This window comes from Manacus vitellinus, unplaced genomic scaffold (genome assembly GCF_001715985.3).
Source record: "Manacus vitellinus isolate BGI_N305 unplaced genomic scaffold, ASM171598v3 scaffold_88_pilon, whole genome shotgun sequence".
In the NCBI taxonomy this organism is placed as follows: Eukaryota; Metazoa; Chordata; class Aves; order Passeriformes; family Pipridae; genus Manacus; species Manacus vitellinus.
The window spans coordinates 1,525,634-1,540,236 of NW_021940861.1; the positions used below are offsets into that span (position 1 = coordinate 1,525,634).

The following is a 14,603-nucleotide window of genomic DNA, read 5'->3' on the forward strand; positions in this document are numbered from 1 at the left end:
CAGCAGTGAGAGGCCCAGAACTGGACACAGGATTTGAGGTGTGGCCTCACCAGTGCCCAGCACAGGGGGACAATCCCTGCCCTGGTCCTGCTGCCACACTATTGCTGATCCAAGCCAGGTGCCATTGGCCTCTTGCCCCCCTGGGCACACCTGGGCTCATGTCCAGCTGCTGCCACCAGCACCCCCAGCCTGTCCAGAGCCTTTGGCAGGATTTCTCCCAGTCTGTACTTATGTCTGGTGTTGAGCCTGGCCCAGGTGTAGTACCTTGTACTTGGACTTCCAACCAATTCCTTATCCACCCTTCAAATCCATGTCTTTCCAGTTTGGAGATAAGGATGTCATGTAGGACCGTGTCAAAGGCCTTGCAGAAGTCTGGTTAGGTGACATCAGTTAGTCTTCCCTTGTTGACCAGTGCAGTTGCTCCATCATAGAAGGCCACCAGACTGGTGAGGCACAACCTGCCCTTAGTGAAGCTGTGCTGGCTGTCTCAGATCCCCTCCTTGTCTTCCAGGTGCCTTAGCATTGCTTCCATGAGGATCTGTTCCATGACCTTCCCAGGGACAGAGGTGAGGCTCACTGGTCTGTAGTTCCCCAAGTCTTCCTTTCTGCCCTCTTTGAAAATAGGAATGATGCTTCCCAATTCCAGTCTCTGGAGCATCTGGGTCACCTGAGCACTGTGACTTTTCAAGTATGATGGATTGTTCAAACTTTTCTGAACTGCTGGATGATGGGAATATATAGAAAAATCTAATATTTATGCTGTAGAGTGAGGCACTGAAAAACAATGAGGGATTTGTCTGAATTCTTAGATCTTCAGTTCTTTGGAATTTCTTGGGAAGCTAGGAGAACCTTTAGATCTCCTTATTATAAAACCCTACTATAAGATTTTCTAAGTATTCTGAATTTGCCTAAGGAAAAAAAAGAAAGTAAAAAGTTAAGGCAACTTCTTTATTTAACACTACAGAAGTAATCAGTAATGTTTTATTAATGGTAAAACAAGTAAAGAAATATGATATTAGAAAATAACATTTTTTATCGACTTCTTACTCTAGAAAAAAATAATGATAACAAAGAGTAAAAATTAACATAATTCTGGTATGCCTTGCTCATTGCCTCCACAGGATGTTATACAACTTTGCTTTCACTGTTATCCATAGCTGTGTGTTTTTCAGAGTTTTAATACTGGTCTTAATTTTAGGAACTTGTCACTGGAAATGGAAAAGAATTCTTTCAAGTTTTATTTTTTTCTTGCTGTATTAGACTAGTCTTCTGTAAAAGTATTGCTAGTGGTTTCTGTTTTCTTGCATTTTGTTAATAGACTTGTAGAATTAATTGTATTTTTATTTGGATTTTATAGTCCAAATATCTATTTGGAAAATATGGTGTTTCAAGTATCATATTAAGGATACCTTTTTATCATATCAAGGATACTTTAATTGATTGTAAGTATTTTATTAATGTAAAATTTTCTATATATTAGGATACAACACCTTATCAGTTCTTTAGTGTGCATTGAAGACTTTAATGGGATACATGATGGGATTTTCTTACGTTCTAATACAGGACAGTATTTTGGGACATTTTGACAAATTAAACTGGCATGAGAATATAATTACAAGAACAGCATATTTGTGTAATATGTAACTTTCTGTACTTTTTTTGTTAGTCTTGCCAGAGTTCTGTAGTGAAAGAAACCTTTTTCTCAGGATTTTTATTTGGTAAATTGAATTAAAATAGAAAAAAATTATAATCACCTTTCACAACTATGGTTTTCATATGTGCTGGATTCCAGAACAGTGGGGACTACATAGTTTCATATTTTAAATTTGGCATTTTAGACTATTTCTGTTATAAAAATAGCAAAAGTGTAGTTTTGCAGAAACTATTCCATTTTGGCTGAAAAGGAGCAAACAGCCAAAGGTAAGAAAAAGAACTTTCTTTTTCAGTTGAAAGGCTTCTACTGAAGAGACTTCTTTTAGAAATGGAGTTTTATACAATTCAGTGGTGATATTCTTCATCTTGTACACGAATAGCATATTGTAAAATTCTGATCTTAAGTGTACAGATGAATTATGTAACTTCCTAAATATCTTCTACTTCCAAAACCTTAGAATTCCACCTGTTCTCCAGCCAACCTTCCTCTCTCCCACAAATCAAAGTTGTAAATATGTGTCATAAAATTTCTGTATTACTCTGCAGTCAAGCAAACCTATAAACAAACCTATGGGTAACAGTGTTATGTCTAATCAGTGAAGAGTAATAAGGAATCCATGTATATTTACCTCTCATTTTCTGCAAATTTTGATTTAAAAAAAATTAAATGTGTGTGAATAAATACACTAGAAGTCCTGTTGTGATCCTTTTTTTAACCATTGGGGGTTTTCCATCATTTCCTCCTTAATTCTGCAGGTGCACCTCTTGTGCTTCTGCTACTTCCAATTTTGAATATCTAGGACAAAAGCATAGGAATTGCCAAGACCACTGCCTGATTTCTGATACATTTCTGACTTCTCCATCTCCCTGTCTCAAGAATCTCCCTGACAAATCATTTAATACTATGTGGTACTATTTTTACTGAATGTTTATGGTTTCTGAGAACGTTAGATTTTCAGGATTTATAGGAATCTCAGTTTGTCACTTTGTTCTCCTGAATCTTGGAAGCAGAACCCTTTGGCTCAATAATGTTGTTACTTATTTCATGAGTGGCTTTGGGAACCTGGGACTCAAGTTTTGGGGCAGTGACTTTAGAGGAGGAATTTGTTTCCTGAGCTGATAACCAGATAAGTTGTGCTGCAGGTGATAGAGATGTTTTAAGAAGTGGCCCCTGGTTTTCTCTACTGTAATGCTTTTGATGTAGAGTAATGCTAATTTAGAGGCAGGGCTGGGTGGGTATCCTCTGTTGTTTTTTTTACTGCTGTGTACAGAATGTCCCTGGCAATTCCCAAAGCTTGGACACAAACTTTCTGGTTACAGTTTTGAAACAAACTTTGGTGTTGTGGGAATGTTTCAAAGCTGCACCAGGGGATGTTCAGGCTGAACATTATGAAGCATTTCTTTGTGAGAGGGTGGTCAGACACTGGAACAGGCTCCCAGAGAGGTGGTCAATGCCCCAGGCCTGTCAGTGTGTCAGAGGCATTTAGAAAATCCCTGGTCAGCCCCAAAGGGCTCAAACAGTTGGACCAGATGATCTTGTAGGTCTCTTCCAGCTGAAATAGTCTGGTCTAGTAACAGCAGCTAGTACATCCCTGCCATCCCTGCTTCTCTTGGAAAGTAATACCTGTACTGCTTTATTTTTTTCTGCTCTCAGGGAACGTTATGCATCTATTAATACACCTTTAAAATTATTATTTCTCTCTTTTTTCCTCATTTATTTTGCCCTTCGCTATTTAAAATACTGAATTTGTAATTTTTTTTTTAAAGATTCTGCATATATTTAGGATGACTATTATTGAAGAAGGAGAGTGGAGGTGATAATAATTTTAGTAGGAAGAAAAGAGATGACCCTTATTACATTTGTGAAAGACTTGTTTACATTTACAGTTAAATGTTTTTCTTTTAAAAAGGAAATTGTCAAGGAAGCATTAATGGAGGAGCAGAAACGAAGTGAAAAGGCAATTGAAGAAGCAGTGAAAAGGACAAGAGAGGAACTGATGGAATATATTAAAGAACAGAAAAGGGTGAGTTACCAGTGGCTAATGGGTTTCACTTCATCAGTGAGAAATTGGTAAAGTCTTAAAATGCACAAGAAAACAGAATCAGGAGTTAGATTTTCAGATCTTTCACTCATTTTTTCCAAACAATTTGTTATTATGATATATTTCTTTTCATATATATATTTATAGACCTTTAAATTCATTCAAGCCAAAAAGCAGAAATTATCATTTTGGTTAAAATTTACAACATTTCTTTTTAGAGTAACATAAAGATGGGGGCATAAATACAGTCTGTCAGATTCAAATTGTGATCTGAGTTCAGTTCATTGAAAACATTTCAGTATAACTAACAGATGCTATTTTATGTTAACAGATGACTTTATTGTGCAGTTTGCATGCACAAAGAAGTCATTAACTTTTACTCTCAACCCACATTATAAGGGTATATACAACCTGAAAATGTACTGGTGTTCTGTTGAGAGTGATTTATAGCCAGTGCATTGGACTTGTTATGAAATCTTGTAATGTTCTGAAAGTTGTTTTCAGTTGTTCTGTTAATGCTATATAGTGGTAGTTTAATGCTTGTGTATAAACAGTAAAATGTAACTCAGAGAACTTTGTTTTGTGTTCAGTTGGAGGAGAAAAATATAATACATTTCTCCCCTTTGAAGCTCTTTATAAAAACACAAACAAAAAGTAATTTTTAAAACCCTTTTTCATACAGCAGTAGCAGCCCAAGGTACAGTTTCAGTATTCTCAATAAATAAAGTCACTCTACTTGAATTTAATTGGTAATGTTGTCCTGAGAAGGAAGTAGAAATAATGCATTTGGCCACTGCCTCTGTATTCCCGGATTTTATGGGTTGAGTAGTATTATGGTAAATAGGATTTACCTTTAGAAGTTTCACTCTGCTACTAGTTAACCTTACTGTTGGGTGAGTGCCTTTGGTAATTCTGTGTGGAGACATTTCCTTTTAGCAGGATTTGTTTTATTTGCAAAGACACTTAAACAGAATCCAGTGCAAAACATGATCCATAAGGATGTTTGAGCATAGCTGAAGTCAGCTATTGACAAAGGATAAGCTGTGAGGAAGGTGAAAGTAGGTCTACTATTAAAATAACTTGTGTCATAAATAAATTGGTCAATAGGACCTCTAGAGCAGACCATCCAGGCCATCTACTGCAGATGCTCACAGATGCTGACAGATCACACCATGTTGAATTGACAGTCATTTCCTGCAGATACTTCAATAGCAGTTCATCTGTCCTTAATCTCTTGGATTTCCACTTTTGCTAGGAATGGAATTTTGCCAGAATGCACAGAGTTGGAGCTCATTGCCATTATGTCATTGCCTGGCTGCTGTTTACCTGTCTTGCCCTCGTGAAGTTTTCACAAAGCGTTGAAACAATGAAAATATCATCTTCAAAAAAACGAAATCCTCTTTGGTTTATCCTGAAGGAACATAAGTTCCATTAATTTCCTAGAGAGTTCTTGTATACCGAAGTGTTTCAGTCAGGTTTTTTTCTCATATTGATCAATTGACACATATCCATTAATTTTTTTAAAAAAAAAATCATCTAGATTTTTCTGGCATAGGATTTAGAAAGACTGCCTGTATTTGGGAGTGAAAGATGTATTTAACTTCAAATCATTTGGCATAATAGCTTTTATATGATTACATAACAGGCAGAGGAAATGGACCTTGGTGAAAGCCCATGTACCTGTAAGAGTAACAAATATAGTTTATGGACTATGCTAAAATGTAGCAGCTTATGGAAGGAAGTCCTAGAAAGAACTCAGGGTAAATGCCTTGTTTTCTTCTCCGGGATTCTGTGACCTTTGTTGTCCTTTGAGTGATGGGGGCATCCCAGTTATAAACTTACAAAGGTAACATGCCCTCTGTACTTTTCATCGTTGTTTTGAAAACCAGTTTGTAGACTCTTTCAAACCACAGGACATGGGCACACCAGTGTTTGTACCTGGTTAGCAGTGGTTAAGTGCTTCAGAAAAGGGGCCATAAACTGATTCTTATCCACCTTGTTTTCTAATAGTACAAATTACATTTCATCAATATATCAGTTTTCAAAGTAGCTTGTAATTGCTTATCAATTTATTTATTAAAGCTTTTTTTTAGTAAGTGTTATATAATTTATAAAAAAATTAACAGACAAATACTATTATAAAATAGTTGTGATATCAGTTTAAGAAATACAATTGTGGTTTTGGCAGTTAGAGTTTTGCTACAAATATTTTAAAATATTAATGAGTATTTACAGCTGTATTTGTGCTTGGACTCTTGGAAGAATTTCCATAACAGTTTATAGAAGTTGGATCTGGCAATGCCACAAAATCTGCAGTGCATTATAAATGTAGTCCAACATGATATTGTAAATAATAGTAAATAAATAATATTAATATTTGCTTTGAGTTGGAAAGGATTGTGAACGAGTCTTTTTAAAAACAGATTGATTTGATAACTATTTGTAGAAATCATTTGTGTCAACATAACGTACATATTGAAAGTAAACCATAGAAAATTCCTGTTGCATTTCCAAAAGTGTTGAGACCTACCAACCATGAAACCAGCATATCAGTGATGTATATAGAGCTTAACAGCCACTTAGTGAAGAAAATGGACAAATGCAGGGGATTATTTGAATTAGTAGAAAGTTACTTAACAAAAAACAGGAATATCATCGTGCTAAAATGATGGTAAGGACAAACCTACCTTCCTCTGTATTGAAATGAAAAAAGTCACTTAAGCTGGCAGAGAATTAGCTGGCACTTGTTTTCACCTTCAGATAAAGAACACTGCAAGTTAAAAAAACCCAGTAAACTGGGATAGAAACAGGTGTTTTTAAACAATAAATGAAAGATGAGCCATGCATTGTCATTATGCCATTTCATACTTCAAATATAATCCCAAGTTTTTATGGATATACAGCACTGTATTGGCAACAATTTAAGTTAGGTACCACAGTCTTTAGTTTGTTTTCTCCATTCTGTATTATGTGAAGAATTTGATACTAGAAAAATGGTATTTTTATGTTGCCACAGGTAACATCTTAAGAATCTGGGTATCTAAGACGTGAAGGAAATTACAGTCAGGAATTTCATTCTTTATTATTTCATGATTATTTTGTAACAGTCACCTTTATGAAGCATAGAAACTGAACTAGAGTAAGACTGTTCTATCTGTTCAAAGACATCTTCTATACCTATCAGACTTGTAGAGGTTTATATAAATATTCATAACATGCTGAAGAATTGTTCTAAGTCAAATTTGAATACACTTGGTACAACTATTAGCCACACTTGCTTTCTCCAGCGAAGATACATCCACATTATGTCCAGAAATTTATCTTTATTAATTGCCTGAAGGTATATTTCACCAGGTAGAGTTGCTATGCCTGTGTTTGCACATAAGTGTCAGGAAGGCAAAACAATGCTTTACCTTGCTGCTGGTGGGGTGGGAAGTGAGGGGACTGAGGTGAAGTGAAGCACACAGGTAAAAAGGAGGTGGGCACTGAAGGATGACTAAATGGCAAGCCACTGCTTCCACTTCTGTCAGAGAAATAAATGTTATTCTTGTTTTGTATCCAGTGCATATATGTGTGCCACCTGTATCTGAGACATGGATGGAGAGGGAAGCAAAATCTTACAGTCTGGTTTAGAGTGAGATGAGTAAAGAGTAAGAAAACTATTGTCCTTGAGAATCCGTTCATTTTGATGTAAGCTCAAGATTCCCTGAAGTCCTTTGTCACTATCATCTTTTGTTGCCTGATGTTCACAGTCCTGCCCCTCTGGCCCTGCATTATGGTCCCTGATATCTGACTGCTCTGGAAACATCCAGTGCTGTGACAAACCCCAGCACATGAAGTGGCCCAAGATGTACTAAGTCCCATAGTCCAGCCCTTGAGGCTCCCCATGCCTGTGGTAGTAAATGCTGGGGAGCATTTATCAGCTTTTTGCATTAATTGTTTAAAAATTCTAGTGTTTGGTTTTATACTGAATGTTTGTGAAGGTGTTCCCTCTTATTAGGTGGAACAGCTCTGGGTTTTCTCAAGGGTTGATAGTTTTGTTTTGTTAAAACATCATGCTGACATGGTGGCATACATGCACATGTCTGTATGTAGGCTCTTACATGTATGTGTGTGTATAGACTCACACCTGTATTTATTACCTGGGGATCAGGGCAAGAAGTAGAGCCTACTGTGCTGTAAACTATAGCCTGGGATGAGAGCTCCAAAACCTCGATCCCTGGACTGTGAGACACAGACACAGCAGTTCCCTGTACAACTGTAGTGCTCTTGGAATATTTTTGCTTAAAACCTGATTGATGGTTACATGCTGCTCTTTTAGGAGGATAAAGAAAGGCTGGGCCTATCCCTGCTCCAGTTCGTGTGGACTTCACGTGGGGCCTTGGCCCCTTCGCCGAACACACTTTCCTTAATTTGCTGGTCCTGAATGAAGTGAATATAAACATAGCTTTGTCCTAAAGTGCAGTTTGTGAGCAGTTCTGAGGAACTTTCATGATTGTTGTTTGCTTCTGTGTGTGATGTGATTACAAGGTTGACTGAAATTTCAGAGGTATGTTAAAAGCATTCCAAATATGTGAGTGGAAGAACAAGAGAAGTTTCCTCTATTTTATATGACTGGCAGGGATGATTTTTTTATATTATTTACAGATAGAATGCAAAAAAATCCCCAATTTAATAAAAACATTTTTTCAATAATTCAGAAAGTCTGAAAATATTGAAAGCTGTGTAATACTGATTTAAACAAGTATATGTGTGTATATCACAGTCACCTAAAGAGTCCTACCTGAATTTTATATATCCAGGTGTGTTATTAAAATTCTAATGATCAAAGTAATTAATTGGTCACTACTGTACTTCAAACTAAGATCTGTTTCCAATTATTTGCTGTTAGAAAGATCAGGAAATTCTTCACTTCATCTTTTTTTTTCATACTTAAACAGTGTTCGGAGTTCTTGTACATAATCTGCAGATATTATTTACTTTTTTTTTTAAAAACTAAGCACTGTCAATTCTTAAAATCACACAAATTAGGAAGCTTTGTGGTATGGAGGTCTACAAAAGTATTCTGTTGTCCAGTTTCAGTGTTTTATTTTCTATGCTACAGGTTGGAAGTTGTTTATAAATCTCATAGTTTAGTAATTTACAACCTATTCATTGCAATTCAATGCTTAAAAAAATAGTCATTCAATATGTTACAGTTTGAATATTTATAGCAGACAAAAATGTAGTGGTCTAATGTTATTGTGCCTACTATTTATCTACTTTTTAATTTTTAATTTAATTAGCTGTGCAGAGAAGAAAATTAATTCTTGAAGGTGGCATACATAGAACAAAGTAAGTCATGAGAGAGAGTTTCCTACCAAATAAATGTTGTGCTGAATAGGTTATTTAAAGAAATTTTCTAAACTACAAAGATTCACTCCATGAGATAAATATTTAGATTAAACATTTCTTATAGTTGTAGTTTCTGAACCAACATAACCAGCCAGCAAGAAAATTTTAATTTTTCCTATTTACATTGGCATTCATCTTCCCTCAGGAAAACGTACTGCTTGTTTTCTGACAGCAACACTAAGTATATTAAGCAGTCACGTTTTGTCTGCTCATTGTAAACAGCTTTCATTGGCTTTAAAGGGCGTATTTTGACCTACCAGGGAAAGCTCACAAGTGAGGACTTGAGTAAACATTTGAATGACAGACTTGTTTTTGCAGCCCCTATTTCCCTGAAAGTCAGACACTTGTCATGAATGCACTCCCATCCTGATTTAAGGGACAGAAACTGGGAGCAAAGATGTCACCATTACAATGAAACTCACTGTACTACTGTGTGTTCCCATATGATTTGTGCAGCTGTGCCTCATAACCTTTAGAAGAAAACATAACTAAGCATTGCATTTCTCTGACTAATGTTTACCAAAATGTAAGTGCACACTTCAGAGTTGCAAAAGCTAAAGAGTCATGTTTTTGGGGTTCAGTATGTAATAGATCATTTCTTTTCTGATATTGTGGAAACTAAGGACTATTTCAACAACAGTATTTATATTTAAGGATCACTGGCAAGCTGGTATAAGCTGTGTCTGTCTTACAGTAAAATGAAGAAAAAGCCAAGTTTTTCTCTTCTGAGTCTGCATAGAGAAATTACTCCCTTAGTTTGGTAATAATACAGGTATTTTTGGAAACTACAGTTCCAGGCCCATTTCCTGCTTCTCTGACCAGGTGCTTTCTGTGCAGCTTTGTCCAGTCAACAGGATGTGTGGGAGGTTCCTCCCTCTGTGGAACCAGAATTATTTTTTTTCTTTTCTCAAAAAGACTTGGAATATTTGGAAAATACTAGTTTATCCTGATAAAACACCTTTGTGTAAGGTCAACTCCTCTTGGGTAAGACCAAGGCATACATTTTCCCAGTTTCAGTGGGATTATTCTGGAAAGAAATAGGTATTTACCATTTGGAGAGGAAATTGTGCTTTTCATTCTGTGCACAGATGTATTGTAGAAACAATGCTTTTTAAGGGAAGAAAAATAGCAATCAATTGATCAAAATGATCAAGACAGCAGAAAATCCCTACAAGTAAATCAGATTAACACTGCTAATTTCCCCCATGGCTATCCTTGTTTATCAGGGTTATTTTTAATAGTCTACTGGATTTATGGAGTGTATTTGTGTATTTTGTATGTTTATTTTGTCTGAAGCCAAACAACTAGACCTTTAATTTCCCTTTGGAGTAGGTTTCTAACTGATACACTGTCTTTCTGGTTTGGTTATGGTACAAAATCCCAGTTCATTTTTTTTTAAGTGCCACGTATTACATTTCATAATTAAATATAGTCATCCAGATTTGATTTATCATGAATGCAGTTTTAGAACTTTCTTTGTTTACCTTTGATTTTGTAGGTGAGCTACAAAGCCCATAACATCTATCTCAAAAGATTGTGGAAGGTGATCTATGTTTCAATTGCTACTAACCCTTGTTATCTGTGTAGGTTTTTTTCCTGATATGTGAAGTCTTTTCTTTGCAGGTTCCTCATTTTTCAATATTCTAGGAGAAGATTTTGTGATGAAAACTAGTGTCTTATATTCAGTTATTTAAGGTAAAGAGTGCATGAAGTTCAAGTTTAATTAGATTTATCCACCTTGTTAAGGAGAGGCAGGAAATTCCTTTGGGTTGTTCAGATTGTCTGAGAAACTGTCTGTAATTCACTCATGAACATATGAGAAGATATGTGGTAGTTAGTTACTCTGTTATTCATCCATCAAAATTATCACAGAAAATGGTCAATGAAGTTTGTCTTTTAAAAAATCAGATTAAAATTCTCCCTTTACATATCTTAGTGCTGCAGTTGAAAGAAAACTTTATTTTTTTACAATACTGGCATAAACACCTTAGTTAGCATATAGATCATACAGTCTTAATAAGGACCTTGTAATTTATAGCCCTTTTTGTATGAAGAACTAGATCAAATTAATAGGGAAGATCAGTACAGTAGAAGAGAAATAAGATGTCTGTCTGGAGGCTGAAACTGGCTATGACTGTAAAAAGGAACTGAAAACAATGTTATGACCAGAAAACACCTTCAAACATCAATTTAATAGAAAATAAAAAAGGTTTATTGGACCCTCTTGTGAGACAGATAAAATTCCATGGTTTTTTTCTTGCTATTGATGTGTAATTTTCTATTTACAAAGGTGACATTATCTTTCTAGAAAAATCTCACCCACACACAAGTCTTCATGCTCATTGTTGTAATTGTGGTGTGTTGCATATTAAGCAATTTTTTCATAGCATTTTGTCTTCCTGTCCAGCTAAGAGCTGACATAGAGTTCAACTATTGATTATCTATAGTTTTTCTTTCCTGGAATTATTAAATTGGTTGCTTTCTAGACTTTTGTTATATAGGTATCTCTGTTTAGCTGAGAATCCCCTGACCTTCTGTTGTTGACTGCACCTTTGCTTTCCTCTCTGTGCTTCTATACCTGCATGATAGTTTTTTGATACATCTACTGCTACTACCAGTAACCATTGAAACTCAACCAATTATTCCCTCGAAATCTGACTCCTAATGTAACTTTAAATCCAAGAGCTCAGATCCTTGAGGTGATAATTACATTTAGATCATAAACCAATTCTTCTACTTTATTTATATAAAGTATGCCTGAAGTTTTTAACTGGGCACATCCAGTATTTATTTTCTTATAAGTAAATTCACACAAATATTCACTATTTCTAATAAAGTATATATTTGTACAACTGACTGGCATGATGATGGAAATAAAAGAAGAAACCTCCTTACCTCTCTTTCAGAAATGTACTGCATGTGAATGTGAAATTAATGTACTTTGAAAGGCTTCTAAAACAGCTACTAATGTCTCAGATTGAACAGATTGAACAGAAAAGAACTGTTCCCGGTACTACACTAACTTCAGTAACTAGACTGTTAATTTTTTATTATATATTCAGGTTTTCAAAATACACAGTTGACTTTTTGGTTCCAGGAGGAGTGCTGGTGTGATCCATGTTGAGTACTGATGTGCTTGCATGGTTAAAAAGTGTTTGCTGCCAACTGCCTCCAGCTATTGCTCAGAACAGGAATAAGGATCCAGCACTCTGTGTTCCTTCTGATGACGTACTCCAGGGAAGGCACAACAAACACATAGCACCTGCTTTCAGACCAAAATCATAGAACCACGGAGTGGTTTGGGTTGGAAGGGACCTTGGAGATCCTGTAGTCCCAACCCCTCCCCATTGTGGGCAGAGACACCTTTCATTAGATGACTCAGGGCACCATCCAACCTGGCCTTGAGCTCTTCCAGGGATGGAGCATCCACAACTTCTCTGGACAACCTGCCCCAGTGGCTCACCACCCTTTGATTAAAGAAATCCATGAACTCTGCAAATAAAGGTGGAGGGTTTCTGCACAGTGGTGTAGGTTAGGCCATGAATTGATGCCTACTTTGTCACACTTTTGTTATTCATATTAAGGAGCGGCTTCTAATGATAAAGCTTGGAATTTGGTTTCTTGGGTAGGCAGACTAGACTATGTTATATCTCATATTCTTCAAGTTAACACTGTTAGTAGTGGAACAAGTTCTATTACAATTCCTGGAACACTCTTTCCTTTGTCTCCTTGCTGAATTGGTAGCTTCCATTTCTCCTGTGACAGGTAAACTATTGTTAATCTCTGGTTTGATTCACAATCTACTCTCAGAGTCAGATTAATTTGCAACCCTGGTTTCCATCAGGGATAAGTGTATTAGAGCAGTGATTATATGAGATACTCCATACATCCCCTGTAGATCCAGACTGCAATTTTTCCTGTATAGGGGATAGTACCTATGTAATGAGACATCACAGAACCTGGGATTATGATGGACAGGATTGAACATTCCCTTCTTGGGCAAGAGGTCCAATTCCTTACCTGGGACAGAGGCTGTATCTTCCATTTCATCTGGTACTCTCAATCCATGTACGAGGTGAGATTACGGAGGAATACTGCCAGAGACTCAGGAGAGAGAGAGAGAGGGAAAAAACTCTCACCTTGAATGCAGTGTATTTAGGAAAAGAAGGTGGGAATAAGAGAGATAACTTAAACAGAGGCTGATAGAAAATGTTCCAGTGACAGAGTTCTGATATTAGTGTATCTTACAATTGTGAATAGGAAGGATCCCACTGGCAAAGGTTTGTGTTACAGATTAGTAACTTTCATGTATTGATCCATTTGTGTTGTCACTTGCAAAATCATGGATCAACACCAGAGAATGTAGTTGTGAACTTTTGTAGGTAAAGCTCATGCCCTTCAGTGTAAACCAGTTATTATGAGAATTTTGATATGTGTCATTGTTTTGCAAGTGTGCCTGATTTCAGACTTTCAGCTTTCCTCTGAAGGTTTATTATTTGAAGACAAGTGCAAGTGGGAGAGGTTATGAAAATCAGTTTCTTTTAAGTTATTAATCTCGAATGAGTGATTTTAAATTTTTTTTTTAATACTTGTTATATTTTAATATGCCTTAGAACAAAATAGGGTGTCATTACCATTCTTGTTCCTGAATGTTTGGCTTGGCATTTGATGCAAGGCCTCAATTGCAGGCTGACGTGCCAGCAGCTGAAGCTGAAAACAAGACTGCGGTGGGCAAACTCAAGATTTAATTTCAGAAAGAGTGTTTATATTTTCCCTTGGGCCACATTAATGAGAGTCCAAACCCTAAATGTTACCACCAACACATTTTAACAGACCAGTTTCCCAGTTTTTAAAGTGTGTTGTCACCTTGAGTATTTTTCTTTCAACTTTTTCCCCTTCTTCTGACTTTAAAAAAAAGCAATGAAGCTGTACCATTTTTGGCTGAATTCAGTGTCATGTTTGGTGAACATAAAGTTCTGTGACATGCAACAAAGTTGAATTTAAAAACATTTAATCCTGTCTTCTATTTCTGTATCAGCTATTTGAAGAATTCAGGGTTAGGTTACCAATGCAACCCCTCATGTTACTGCAAAGCACACCTGCATCCAGCATGTGATGTAGGGGTCCCTGTGTTGCTGTCCTGAATCCTCCTGATGTCAGAACATCTGTGCCATGCCCAGGATGAACTTGTGACCAACAGGTCAGTGCCAAGAGAGACAGTAGTGGTGGGGTCACTGAGAGTTCCTCAGCTCAGTTTCCTGCACCTTCAGCTGGGCCTGTTTTGTGGCTTTAATAGGATTAAAGAAACATTTACATTGAGGCTTTAGGAGCATTTTCACACTACTCCTTTACCCAATTCAAAGAGCAGTATAAATCCAAAGGATTAAGCAAGGGATTTATGGGAAGTTGTAGTGTAAGATGAGTTGGTGCACCTGGCTCTCCTTTTCTCCTCTGTGGATAAGGAATACTGAAGCAGTACTGCATGGGATGTGGAAGTGAGCCTGGCATTTTTTT

General features: G+C 36.5%; 1 protein-coding gene across 1 annotated transcript in view; it reads left to right on the forward strand.

The window, feature by feature from the left end:
* CCDC91 (coiled-coil domain containing 91) overlaps positions 1-10,770 on the forward strand; it is a 99,792-nt gene extending 89,022 nt beyond the window's left edge. Inside the window, exons 12-13 of the mRNA XM_029965020.1 lie at positions 3,564-3,677; positions 10,713-10,770. Coding sequence (XP_029820880.1) covers positions 3,564-3,677; positions 10,713-10,736 — 138 coding nt within the window. The 3' untranslated portion in view covers positions 10,737-10,770. The remainder of the gene's footprint in view (positions 1-3,563; positions 3,678-10,712) is intronic.
* The last annotated feature ends 3,833 nt before the right edge of the window (positions 10,771-14,603 follow it).